Below are 14,581 nucleotides of genomic sequence, written 5' to 3'. Positions count from 1 at the left end.
CTATGGATACTTTGTATTCAACACATGCGTCCTAGACTTAGGAGCATCGCATTTACATTGGAAAATTACTTGCTGTGCATGGTTGTAACATGATCGCATAGTTTGACGCATTCCCGAGTAACGCTAGCTAAAGATCTTCTCAACCCGTTCATCGTATACTCATTACATCTATCAATGCAACTCTCTTTCTCAAATTCGCCGCCTTTATTTATCTCTTTCTCATCAATGCAAATTACAACCGAAACAATTTATTTATTTATCCGGTTACCGCAAAGTCTTTATAAAAGTTACTAACGCAAACTATTTTCACAAATCCCTATGTTCGACCCTGGACTTACCAGGAAACTCAGAGGAATTTACACTTGAATTCCGTTGGGGAAACTTGAGTGCACAACGCAAATCCATTAACGCATATCATCCATATTTCCATTTCATAATAACAAGCATCACTAAACTGGAAAATAACTTGTATGTGCTTAGACCTCTGACCTTAAGTTCACTCCATAACATAGAGATGTTTAAATCTGTCGTAACTTAATATAAACGCCAATAAGTTTCTCCAAAAGAAAATACCCGATTTTGGCACCTTCGATTAGGGCACATCAATCTCAATAGGATTGAGAGATTGGTGAGAATGACTTTCTAAGCGAGTTAGAGGAAAATTCTTTACCAGTGTGCGAATCTTGCTTTGAAGGTAAGATGACTAAACGACCTTTTACTGAAAAGGTTATCGAGCCAAAGAGCCTCTTGAAATAGTACATTCTGACCTTTGCGGTCCTATGAATGTGTGAGCTCGAGGAGGCTATGAGTACTTTATCAGTTTTACTGATGATTACTCGAGATGTGAGTATGTCTATCTGATGCAACGAAACTCTGAATATTTTGAAAAGTTCAAATTATTTAAGGCCGATGTTGAGAATGCTTTGGATAGACGAATAAAAACACTTCGATCAGATCAAGATGGAAAGTTTTTGGATTCTGAGTTCTAGGACAATTTATTAGAACATGGAATCGTTTCCCAACTCTCGGCCCGGGTACACCTCAGCAAAATGGTGTAGCAGAGAGAAGAAATAGAACTTTGTTGGACATGGTTCGTTCGATGATGAGTTACACTTCCTTACCGGACTCGTTTTGGGATTTCGTAGTGGAGACTACGGTATACATTCTCAACTGTGTTCCTTCTAAGAGTGTTGCAACAACACCTCTGAAGTTGTAGAATGGGCGTAAAGCTAGTTTACGTCACTTTCACATATGGGGTTGCCTAGCACATGTGCTTGAGGTAAATCCCAAGAAGTTGGAATAACGATCGAGGTTGTGCCTCTTTGTAGGCTACCCCAAAAGTACATGAGGAGGTTACTTTTATGATTCGTCCGAAAACAAGGTGTTTGTTCCACGAATGCTACTTTCCTGGAGGAGGATCATATCAGGGAGCACAATCCACGTAGTAAACTCGTGTTAAGTGAGCTTTGTAAAGAAACTACTTAAACTTCAATAAGAGTTGTTGAAGAACCTGCTTCATCAACCAGAATTGTTGATGATAGTTCATCCGGTAGGTCAGTTCCACCTCAAGAGTTGAAGAAACCTCGACGCAGTGGGAGGGTTACGAACCCGCCTAATCCTAGCTATGGTGACAGATGGCGACGTTGAGAATCCGTTGTCCTATAAGAAAGCAATGGAGGATGTTGACCGGGATGAATGGGTCAAAGTCAAGAATCTCGAGATGGAGTCGATGTACTTCAACTTGATATGGGATCTTGTAGATCAGCCTGATGGGGTAAGACCTATAGGTTGTAAATGGATCTACAAGCGCAAACGGGGTGCTGATGGGAAAGTGCAAACCTTCAAGGCCTGACTTGTGGAAAAGGGTTATACCCAGGTGGAAGAAGTCGACTATGAGGAGACTTTCTCACCTGTTGCCATGTTAAAGTCGATCCGCATGATAGTGCATCGAGGAGATGTAATCGTCACGAAGATCTCCTCGGAGCAAAACGTTGTTGATCCGTTTACGAAGGCTCTCACAACTACAGTGTTTGAGGGTCACCATCAGAGCATGGGTTTACGGGACCGCCCGGGCTGGACTAGGGCAAGTGGGAGATTTTGTTGTACTGGGTTTTTATGCCCTAGTTTATTGTTTTGTGCCTGTACTCCCCACTTTGCTTTAGGACAAGTGAGAGATTGTTGGGGTTTGTGCCATAAAGTCTCGTGTTCTGTAGTTTGTAAACAACTTTGTACGAACACTTGTGATGTATAATATAAATGATATTTACTTCACTACTTGACTTTGCACGTTTAAATGCTTTTTATTTTACCACGAACCAATAAACTTAATATCCCTGGTTGTCTTTATGTAACTTAAGCATGTATGTAGTGACATACAAGTGGATCATGTCTTAAGTGACAACTAAAATAGTCTGTAGTATATGGATATAGAAGGGAAACCTTATCCTGGTAATACTATGGACACGACCCGCTTTGTGGAATTGTTACAAATGTTGTGACTTGTCACAGATGATTTGATCCTGATCATTCGTGTAGTGGACATGCGAGCGGGGGCGTCCTATACAAATAGTTTGTATAAGACCTGACCACGAAGTGTTAACATCTCGTTATATAACACTGTTCATGACTGAGACTTCACTTCACTAGGATGACCATAGGTAACATGACCTCAATCCTGAGTGAGTTGGGAATTCCTGCCATCGAGGGCGATCATTTGATTTGCATGGGTGCGAGTGGCCAGAATGCCGACTCAAACCTACCATTTTGGAGATTCGTCTGATATGGGAGCTGAGAACTCAGCTTCACAAAATGGAGTTCACTCCATCCCCAAAGCAGAGGTAAGTAGATAGATTACTCTCTTAAGGGCTGATCCCGGGGCTTGAACGATGTGGCGCCACACACCTTCTCATGGCCCAAGAGGTGTTCACACATAGTAGGACTATGTTGTATTATTCATTAGAGGGATTAGTGGTACTTAAGGAAGAATATGTAATTACAAGGGCAAAACAGTAAATTGGCCTATTGTAATTACGAGCATCTGTGAAAGTTCATTGTACTGATGATTGGTTATATCCAATGGACATAGAAATATTTATGGCAAGAAGAGTTCAACTGCCGGTCTTCAGTGGAATGCCTGACAGTTAACGGATGATGGATATCGTTACTAAAGAGTTTAGTCAGTTATTCATGTACCGTTGGAGCTTCGAGCCATAGGCCCATAAGGTCCCCTTGGTAGCTTGGATATAAGTTGAGAGTCAGTTTTTGGGTCTATTTGAAATGTTCAAATTGACAAGAGGGAGTTCGATTGATATAATTGAACGAGTTAATTAAATATGATGTAATTAAATTTATGTATGAGATACATTAATTTGGAAGAAATTGGATATAAATATGATTTAGATATAGTAGAGGAAAATATTATAATTAATATATGATATTAATTTAGATGTTATGAATATGATAAGATCACATCCATTGGACGGTTATAAAGGAAATGAGATGGCATCTCTTCTGTTCTAAATAATGGATGAGTGCATTATAAATAACTGACGGCGTGTTGAGCTCGAGGGCGCAGATATTGTGAAAAAGATAGTGTCATCGTTTAGAAAATCAGTGCCTATACGATAATGACTACACGATCGCTTACATATACGATATTGCTAAGTGATCGCTTATCGATTACACCGTCTCGCGCTACTAACTAAACGATCATTTACCTTTTTTTAAGCGATCTTTTAGCTCCCGGTATTTACTAAACGATCGTATAGATGATTGCTTAGTTTTTCTTATGGGATCGTTTCGACGATCGCTCATCCTTTTCCTACATGATCGTTTATATGATCGCTTACCTTTTCCTACCGATCGTTTAGACGATCGCTTACTTTTTCCTACACGATCGTATACTTCACCTAAATGATCAAGCATCTTGTCTATCCGATAGATGACCTCATCTCCACTTGCTTGATCGTTATGTACGGTCTCTCTTCCTTCTTCTCTCTACCAAATTCGAACAAAGCCCACACTTTGGATTCTCACTCCAAGAATACTGAGAGCTCTGAGTGGTGTTGTCTTCTCCGTTTCCTTCTGTCCGGGTGGTGATTGTTCGAGGTAGACGGTTGAGTTTTAGACTCGTTGTGAAGGAGAAATCCTCATCTGGTATGATCTTTTGATCTCTTTAGCATTATGAATGCATATTAGTATGTGTTGAATGTATATGTGATAATTCAGTCACAATAAATTGGAAAGATCCGCTTCCGCTCGTAGGTACTCTTGAATAAAAGTTTCTTCAATTATAAATATAAATGATAACTAACTTCCCACAATATATTTATAACCTATAGTTTTAATATTTCATCTTATGAAGCAATAAACCATAACTCTTTTCTATTCCATGACACTTAATGTAAATCTCATTCACATTAATCCTCCACTTGATGTATTTTATACACCATACCAATCATATCATATATAATCGAATTACCTCTTGTCAATTTGAATATTTCAAATCAACACCAAGTACTGATCTTCAACTTGAATCTATTGAGCTACCAAGGGGACCTTATGGACCTATAGCTCGAAGCTCCAACGATATGTGAATAATTGACTAAACTCTTTAGTCATGAGATCCACCATCCGTTAACTGCCAAGCACTCCACTAAAGACCGACAGCTGAACTCTCCTTACTATAGATATATTATGTGTCCATCTTAACTAATCAATAGTGTGACAACCCTTCATAGATCACTCATAAGTACAGCTCGGTCAATAACTGTTATGCCTCTGTAGTTACATCTAACTTATTAATTAGCACTAAATCCTCCAATGAACGTAAGACTTACTATGATTGAGTCTTCTCTTCCAAAGAGAAGCTGTGGCCACTATGTTTAAGCCCCAGAATCAGCCCATTAAGGGAGCAATCTATCTACTTATCCCTACTTCATGGAAGAGTGAATTCCATCTTGTGTAATTGAGTTCCCAACTCCCAAATCAGAAAAGTCCTCAAAAAGATAGGCATGTTGAGTTGGCAATCTGGTCACTCTCACCCATACTAATAAAAAAACCACCCTCAAAGGCAGGAGTTCCCAAAATACTCAGGATTGAGGTCGTATCACCTAGGTTGTTTAGGTGAGATGTAAGTCTCCAGTATCAACGACATGTCTAGTCATCTCGTGGTCTGGTCTTATACAAATTCTTTGTATAGAACACCTCCGCTCGCATGTCTCCACATGAATAGTCAAGATCTACCATGTAGTAGTTTACAACACTTGCAAACCTCTACAAAGCGTGTCGTATCCGTAGTGTCACCAGGATCAAGTATCCCATCTTAATCCTTATACTACAGACCCCTATTTAGGTTATCACTTAAAACACGATCCACTTGTATATCACATATACATGCTTAAGTTTACATAAGATAACAATGGAACTTTGTTTATTGGATATGAGTAAATGTCAGAATAAAATAACAATTATTTTATTTATAAGTAATGTGTATAGTTACAAACCACGAGACTTCGGGAGAATTAGGACACAAATTCCATTAATATATATATATTACATTGTAAATTTGTAATTTGAAAATATCCACGAAGGAGGGGATAAGAAAACTCCTATTTATAAGATTGGAAGTTTTGAGTCATCACTTGATTGCTGGATGAAACAGACCATAGGCTAAAGAGTAAAGATAGATAAAAGATAATGGATGTTCGTTCACTCTCAAACACCAACACCACCACCTCCTCCGCCTCTTTCTTCGCCGTCTTTCCCCCACATCGCCGCCGCCACCACCACCATTCTAACCCTTCTTCCGCAGTCATTCTTTTCTCATTGAAGCCACCCCCGCCGCTGCCGCCTCGTTCAGATTCTGATGATTCCTCCAGTTCAACCCCCCCGCTCTCCGGCCGCATCCGTCGCCCCCAAACCCTAAAAACTACTTCCTCCCCTAAACGCACTACCTCCAAAGTTCCCTCTAACCCTCTCAAGAATCTGGTCGGCTCCGCCTATGTTCCTGTTCTTCCTCCGCCGCCACCGCCGCCGCCCCCTGTTTCCCACTCGCTCTCCGACAAGCTCTGGCTCTCGAGTAAACTCTCGCCACCGCCTCTCCCGATTCCGGAGAGATCGGAGGAAGACCAAAATGAAATTGAAGAAATTGAAACTGAGAATTCTTCGAGTAAGGGGCGGAGAGAAGTTCAATTCCGTCAAGAGGGTAAGGTTTTTGTCGGGAACTTGCCTAATTGGATAAAGAAGCATGAGGTCCAAGAGTTTTTCCGGCAGTTTGGTCCCGTGAAGAATGTGATATTGATTAAGGGTCACAATGCTATGGAAAGAAATGCAGGGTACGGATTCGTCATATACGATGGGCTAACTGCAGCTAAGTCGGCCATGAAAGCCGTTGAATTTGACGGTGTGGAGTTTCACGGAAGGGTTTTGACTGTGAAATTGGATGATGGGAGGAGGTTAAAGGAGAAGACGGATGAGAGGGCGAGATGGGTGGAGGGAGATGACAACGTGGAGTTTCGCTCCCATTGGCATGAAGAGAGGGATAAAGCACGAAAGGGCTTTCGCAAGGTTATTGAGACAGAGCCGGAGAACTGGCAGGCGGTTGTCTCGGCTTTCGAGAGGATCAAGAAGGTAGTTTCTTGAATTCCTTCGAAATGTTTCTGAATTATGCAAATTCTCTTATATAAATGAGAATAGTTTATATGTAAATTCACTAGGATTGTTGCTCAACTTATATGTAAATTTCTTTCTATTTGTTGTATTTCAACTTTGGGTCAAATACTTTCAATCTTTTTAGTTCAACGATATATTGTTGGGTTGGAGATTTGAGCATCAGACTTTTAGTCGAAGTTATAACGATTCAACTAGTTGAGCTATACATGGTTGGGCAATGTATCAAATATTTTTTTTATTACCGTAGTTCTAGCCAACCTTGCCATCTTTAGGCAATGGGCCTTGAGCTTTCTTTTTTGCACCATGTTTCCATAGCTTGCATTTTTCATGGTTATTGAATCTATGTTGGGTTGGATAACTCCATTGTAGTAATATAATAATGTGGTTGAAATACAGATATTGTCTTTGCTCCACATTTGTGTTCTTTCATTTATCTTTATGAAAGCTTTGTTTCTGTTTTTGTTTTGGTTTTTGTTTTTGTTTTTTTCTCTTTTGAAAAAGAGAAAAGAAGAAAAAATAAATTCATTAGTTAGTAAGGTTGGCAGAAATAATTGAAGACTTCATGGTATAGTATAGGTACTTTAAACTGTTAGTTTACAACAAATTAATGAATGCTTTTGGAATAACTTTTTCGGGTATTCATGCATAGTTTTGTCTTATAAGTTATAACTGATAATTCAGGGTTTCCCATTAATTTTGGAGTTTGTTGTAAGAATTATAAACAAGCTGAGTGCGTATATATTGGTATAACAAAGTATCATCGTGCCTACCTGTGTTCATTCATTCAAACTTTCACACCCAATGGTATATTCATGAGCTTGAGGGTATGCAAGCTCTGAAACATCTCACATTCACCTTTTGCTGAATTTTATACATAAAAGTTGAATTCAAGCATTTTCATATTAATTGTTTTGATCTTTTCTGTTATTTTGGGGTGAATTCTACTATCATTAAGCCTTCTAGGAAAGAGTATGGTTTGATGGTGAACTACTATGCAAGAAGAGGTGATATGCATCGTGCACGTGAAACCTTTGAAAAGATGCGAGCTAGGGGAATAGAACCTACATCTCATGTCTACACAAAGTAATGACTATACCTATTTTTCCCTTTTTCTTTTGTCATATGTTAATTTGATTTCTATGTCAGCCAAACATTTTTGTTTGATTTATTGACACAAATGTCATCATTCCAGTTTTGAATGGTTAAAGTTTGATTGATCTGTATAGAACGGCAATAGTATTTTATGCTTGAAATATATATACAGATGGTATATAACTTAATTTCATTGCCAAAAATATATATACTATATTAATTCAATCTAAATGTTTTTCTCGAGTGCTTCTCTTACGATAACAGTAAGCTTTAAATGATGTGCAGCCTTATTCATGCTTATGCAGTTGGTAGAGACATGGGAGAAGCATTATCTTGTGTTAGAAAAATGAAAGAAGAAGGCATAGAAATGAGTTTGGTAACTTACAGCATTCTTGTGGGTGGATTTGCCAAAATGGGAAATGCAGAGTAAGTAGTTACCATTAGAAGTATGCATGCGTAGATTCATAAGATTTTCATTATATCTATACACATACATACATACATACATACATACATATTATATTTCTTTTGCTTTATGTGTCAGAAAGCCGGACAACTATATTGTATGGTAGAAAGGATAAAAGAAATCTAAACTAGCCCTTCTCTCAAAATAATAATAATGAATTGGGTAGTTTTATGTCCTTTCTTACTTTACCATGGATATATATTCTTGCCATTGGAGTCCTTTGAAAACTAGTGAAACCTACAAGTACCTGATAGTCATTTGCACCAGTGATACCTCTCTTATACAAATAAAGAGGCTGTCTGCGTTGTCAGACCTCATGAACATTTGATTAGGCTTCTTGATTAATATGTGTGTATGTGTGTATATAATTGAAAAAAACCGAGCTTTCATTCATTAGTGTCTACTTAAGTTTATTAATCGTAGGCTTGTAGTCATGTGGTGGTCCTCTTCATTGTGAGGGTTCCATGGTAATGATCATTGCAATTTTGCAGAACAACATCAAGGGTTGCCTTTATCTGGCTGCCTTATGGTTGAACCTATGAAGGACACATTTTTTTTTTCTGTAATTTCTAGTCTTTTAGAATTTTTTTTCTTTGTTTCCAACTTTCCATACCCATGGGCAAGATGCATAAGCCATTTTCCCTTTGCTTCTATTTTGTCTAAATTGTATTACATTTGCATTTGTCTTGGAAGATCTGCAGATCACTGGTTTCAGGAGGCCAAAGACAAACACTCTTCATTGAATGCAATCATTTATGGGAATATTATATATGCTTACTGGTAATTTGAGATATCAATTTTGACTTTAATTATTATGGAAATGACAAACGCCTTCCTTGTTTATGTCGCTGTCAAGTCTCTGTTTTCTTGGATTATTTGCTAGTGTTTTACAAGGGGCATGCCATTATATTTATTAATTAGTTTTGGCTGCAGTCAATCATGCAATATGGATGGAGCTGAAGCTTTGGTGAGGCAAATGGAAGAAGAAGGCATAGATGCTCCAATTGACATATATCACACCATGATGGATGGCTATACAATGGTTGGTGATGAGGACAAGTGTCTGCTTGTGTTTGAAAGATTTAAGGTACAGTTCCAGTGTAAAGTTATTATTGTTTTCTTTTCTATTTATTTATTATCTATTTTGGGGGGTAGGGTGGAGGTGGTGGTAATGGGTGATGTTATCATTTTTCGGTGGAATCTTTATACATAATATTCACACAAGTCAATTTCAGATGACCTTGATTGCATTGGTCGTAAGAATTTTGGTCTCACAGACATATGAATACCAAAGAAATGATTGAGAAAGTCAATTTCAGAAGCCGAAATCGAAAGAGAAATTTGGTTAGGGTTGGGAAAATTTTTATGGTGACAAGGAGTTTTATGGGAAAAATTTGCATTGGCTAGCAATAACGATTTGAAGTGAAATCGAAAGAGAACGGTTCAATTAGAGCGCTAATAAACTGTGTTTAGTTAGGGTTGCTGTTGTTTATATGGTCCGTACCTAGCATTCTTTATCTGGGTTGGTATTGCCCTTCTCTATCAATGAAATAATTGTCATCAATTTTAATTACACTGCCTTTAAACTTCTCATATTCTATTAATTATGATGCAGGAATGTGGTTTGAATCCATCGGTCATTACTTATGGATGTCTCATTAATCTTTACGTAAAGGTAAAATTATTTTTTTATCCCCCTTTTCATTAATCATATTCTCGATTTCCTTATGTAATCATATGGTAAATCTTTAGATGGAAATGAAGCATAACATTAGTTTATACCTGTTTCCTTTCCCCTATTCCTGTGTTTGGCCTCACCACTTTTTTCTTTCAAGATGACAATGGGTAATCAAATGATGGACATGTTATTCTTGATATATATCAGAAACAAGAAGAAAAGATGAAAAAAGATAACAAACTATTGCTATTTTGTCAAGTTCTTTCATATTTCTGGGGTATGTTACACGTGTTATTGTGTTTATACTTGCATATCAGATTTTTGCGGCTGTAGCTATTTAAATTACGATTTGCATTTTACATCACTTCCTATGAAAGTTTTGGACGTCTAAATACTTTGCTAGGAGTTGGGACACTGAAAGCTGAGTGAATTTGGTTGTCACATCACTTCTTCTCGTCTCTATGATGATTCTGATTTTGAAGATAATGATGCCTGTTATTACGAATATCATCGTTACATAGGTTCTTGCATGTATAGGGTTACAGATTATCTTTTATTATTTTTTACCTATCTTTCGTCATTCTTTCAGCTTGGGAAAGTTTCCAAAGCTTTGGAGGTTAGCAAAGAAATGTTGCACGCTGGCATAAAACACAACATGAAGACCTACTCCATGTTGATCAATGGGTTCTTGAAGTTGAAAGATTGGGCTAATGCTTTTGCTATTTTTGAAGATTTGATAAGTGATGGTATTAAGCCTGATGTAGTACTTTATAATAATATTATCACGGCATTCTGTGGGATGGGGAAGATGGATCGTGCTGTTTGTACTGTCAAGGAAATGCAGAAGCAGAGGCACAGGCCCACAACTCGAACATTTATGCCCATCATACATGGTTTTGCGAGAAAAGGAGAAATTAAGAAGGCGCTAGATGTATTTGATATGATGCGGATGTCTGGATGCATTCCAACCGTGCACACCTATAATGCTCTGATTCTTGGTCTTGTTGAGAAGCGTAAGGTAATCATCTCAAGTGACTGCTATAGAACGTTCCATGCCTTGGGAAGTTCCTTTCTAACCACAGCTCCCACGAGATTACTCTAGTAGTAGTATTAAGCCATAAGATCCTGACTTTTCTTTAAATGTTGGCCCCATAAAATGAAGTACTCGAAATCTTTAACGCCTCTATGGAATGCCGACTCCATCCAACTTCTCATGTCCATGAAACTAATTGTAGATGGATGTTTGCATTTTAATTTGCAAGATCCTAGTTTCACTCATATTGTTGTAGTCTTTTTAAAAACTTCTGGTGGAGTTTCTTATTTCCTTTTTATTTTATTGTATGATTGTTCATCCATAATTTCATTAGTAGTAATAGTTCACTTTTTGGGGGAATTCTCCTCTTTTAGATGGAGAAGGCTGTACAAATACTGGATGAGATGACGTTGGCTGGCGTAAGTCCAAATGAACACACATACACAACCATCATGCATGGTTATGCTTCTTTAGGTGATACAGGAAAAGCATTCTCTTACTTCACGAAACTGAGGGATGAGGGTCTGGAGCTCGATGTTTATACATACGAAGCATTGCTTAAAGCATGCTGCAAATCAGGCAGGATGCAGAGCGCATTGGCAGTCACCAAGGAAATGAGTGCTCAAAATATCCCAAGAAACACCTTTATTTATAACATTTTAATTGACGGGTATGCCATCCAAGATGTATTAGTTTCTGATTATTTTGATGTTTCTTTCATGTAATTCTCATTGCACTAATTATCTTTTTCCATGTAGATGGGCTCGACGAGGCGATGTTTGGGAGGCAGCTGATCTAATGCAACAAATGAAACGAGAAGGGGTTCAACCTGACATCCACACATACACATCCTTCATAAATGCTTGTTCCAAGGCTGGAGATATGCAGGTATCCGCCAAAATATCATCTCTTTTTAGTTTATAGAACCCGTTTAACCTGTATTTGTTTATAGAACAAATATATTTTGACCATTTGAATTTGAATAGTCTATTCCAAAAATAAAACTAAGCTTTTACTGAGACAAGTGAAAGGATACAGATTGGACCAATATAAAAGAAGAGAAGTGCTCTGGGAAAAGGACTCCAATTGGGTTGAGGGAATGGAACAACATGAAAACTGTGAAAAGGACTCCAATTTTTGTTATCTTATGAAATATTGGGCCGAGGAAAATAGGAGAATGTTTTGAAGTTTTGGGAGTCCTTAGGTAAAGTAAAGTGTGGTGGCCTATGCCTAGATTTTATAGCTCTTTTGAATGTTGGTTTCTAAGCATTTTGGTAAATATCCTTCCACTCATAGTTGGTATTTAGGTTCATGAAACATCATCCCTTCATCAGTCCATGATTTAACCACCATCTTTGCATGTATCAAATTCTAACCAGTTAACTATTTTCCAGAGAGCAACTAAAACAATTGAAGAAATGAAATCTACTGGAGTGAAGCCTAATGTTAAAACGTATACTACACTGATTCATGGTTGGGCACGTGCCTCTTTACCAGAGAAGGCATTATCATGCTTTGAAGAGATGAAACTATCTGGGTTGAAGCCAGACAAAGCTGTTTACCATTGTCTGATGACGTCATTACTTTCAAGGGCCACTGTTGCAGAAGGATGCATTTATCCTGGCATTCTCTCTGTTTGCAGAGAGATGGTTGATTGTGGACTAACAGTAGATATGGGGACAGCAGTTCACTGGTCCAAGTGTTTACTCAAAATTGAGAGAACTGGTGGTGAGATTACTGAAGCCTTGCAGAAGACCTTCCCTCCAAACTGGAACTTGTATAACAATGCCCTCACAAGCTCCGATGTAGCCCCGGATGACGAATCTGATATAAGTGACGACGAGGATGACAACATATGTCAGGGGGGAGTATCGAATGCTGGCGATGATGGTGAAAGCGATGGTGATGTAGTTGGCAGATCATGGTTTTGAGTGCAGGATGGCTCTGCACAAAAGCCTAGAAACAGACCTTTTGAGAATTGAGAGCACGCAAATAGAATCCCACTGTTAAATGGTTAGTAATTTGGCCCTACTACCTTGTTCACCGATTCAACCATTTGGTTTGAGATTATATTCTTTTATGTAGAGGCTTTTAGATTTACTGATTTGCTGTTTATGTAATAGTTTCCTATATAAATCTATTGGGGGACTTCCTGTTTAAAAGAAAGTAGGCTAGTGGAAGGAGGCATTCTGATATCAAGATGTAAACTTAAAAAGAGGAGATTAAACTTGAGTGTATATTCAGCTGATTTTTATATGGAAAGCATCCTCCACAAGGCTTCCAAACATTTCTCTATTTGGTAAAGAAAAATCAACATCTAGAGCGAAGAGATTTGAACTTCTGACCTTGGAGGTCTATGTCTTTACCAGTTGAACTATAACTAGGTTAGTTGTAACTGTAACTAAGATTTATTATCTTACTGATTTTCTTGACATCCAAATGTTCTAGAGTCGGGCGGATTGTTCTATGTGTAAGTTGGTTCGGACACTTGCTTTTAAAAAAAACAATTAGGTTGGTTGTACAAAATTGTATCGAGATTGATCTTCTTAAATTATGCCATTGATTTGACACTTTCAAACTCAAAATAAATTCGAACAGAAAACAGGCATGGTTGATTCGACGATAAGGAAGCATTCTTGTGGTTCCACCAAACAGCATTGCAGATTTTAACATGTTCTTCCCACCACTGCCTCATCTCCATCAAGGAAGCAAAGTGGGGTTTTAAAAATCAAACCATCTCAGGGTCCAATGTGATGAAATTGAATCTTTGCCTAATTTTGCAACTAGTTTTGAATGATTGTATAAAGTTTATTCTTGAATTCAAACAGTTTAGAAATGGACAAAAAGAATAGTGGTTTAAGTATCATAATCTGTTGGATTAGTTGAATGAAGCTTCATGGCTATGGAGAGTCAATGATGAACATGTGCAGTCATGGATAATTTTTATTATTATTATTATTTTTGGATGAATATCATAATCAAGGGAGACAAACCAGCTCATTTGTGCACCTACTTTCTAATTGATACACACAAAAACCTACAAACCGCCTTAATTTTGAGATTTGTACAACTTCAAAGTCTCTTTATAGAGACATGTACCCGTTAAATTATTGGCAGAAAAACCTAACCACCCAATATGTTATATTTATTGTATATTATCTTTGTACATATATGTAGAGAGAATTTACGACCCTACATATATATATATATTGCATAAGTCATGCTAAAAAAATGCATGCAAATATGGTAAAAAGTAAATTATTTGAAGATAAGTCAAACTCAATTGGTATAGTATTTATAACTTTGAAATCAGTGATTCAATTTTCTTCTCTCATATATTGTTAAGAAAAAAAAAGTGATTACGACTTTGTAATGTGATACTTTTGCTTTAAGTAATTATGTTCCTAAACTATTTAATCCAAATTTCAAGTTTTTCCTTGCTAAGTACTAAAACATATTTTGTTTTATATGAAATTCTTTAAGATGATTGATCATGTCTGTCTGATGAGCTAAAATTTTTAATTAGAACAATAAAAAGATGGTTGTAGTAATTTTTTTTTATTATGAAGTAAAAATAATGTATGCTTACAGAAAACAAAAAGAATTTAATTATTTGAAACAAATTGACAATAAATGCACA

The 14,581-nt window shown here is 37.3% G+C and overlaps 1 protein-coding gene across 1 annotated transcript; it reads left to right on the top strand.

Moving 5' to 3' along the window:
* Positions 1-5,628: 5,628 nt before the first annotated feature.
* Positions 5,629-13,228, top strand: LOC120081443 (pentatricopeptide (PPR) repeat-containing protein). The gene is made up of 10 exons (XM_039036312.2): positions 5,629-6,630; positions 7,628-7,755; positions 8,050-8,190; positions 8,924-9,010; positions 9,164-9,317; positions 9,846-9,905; positions 10,498-10,926; positions 11,316-11,611; positions 11,700-11,829; positions 12,336-13,228. The coding sequence occupies exons 1-10, from the start codon at positions 5,698-5,700 to the stop codon at positions 12,870-12,872; spliced, it is 2,895 nt and encodes a 964-aa protein (XP_038892240.2). The 5' UTR covers positions 5,629-5,697; the 3' UTR covers positions 12,873-13,228.
* Positions 13,229-14,581: the final 1,353 nt, after the last annotated feature.

This window comes from Benincasa hispida, chromosome 7 (assembly GCF_027475165.1).
Source record: "Benincasa hispida cultivar pf3 chromosome 7, pf3_genome.v1.1, whole genome shotgun sequence".
NCBI lineage: Eukaryota > Viridiplantae > Streptophyta > Magnoliopsida > Cucurbitales > Cucurbitaceae > Benincasa > Benincasa hispida.
Note: the sequence above shows the minus strand (reverse complement) of the source record. Positions and strands in the feature narration are given on the sequence as shown.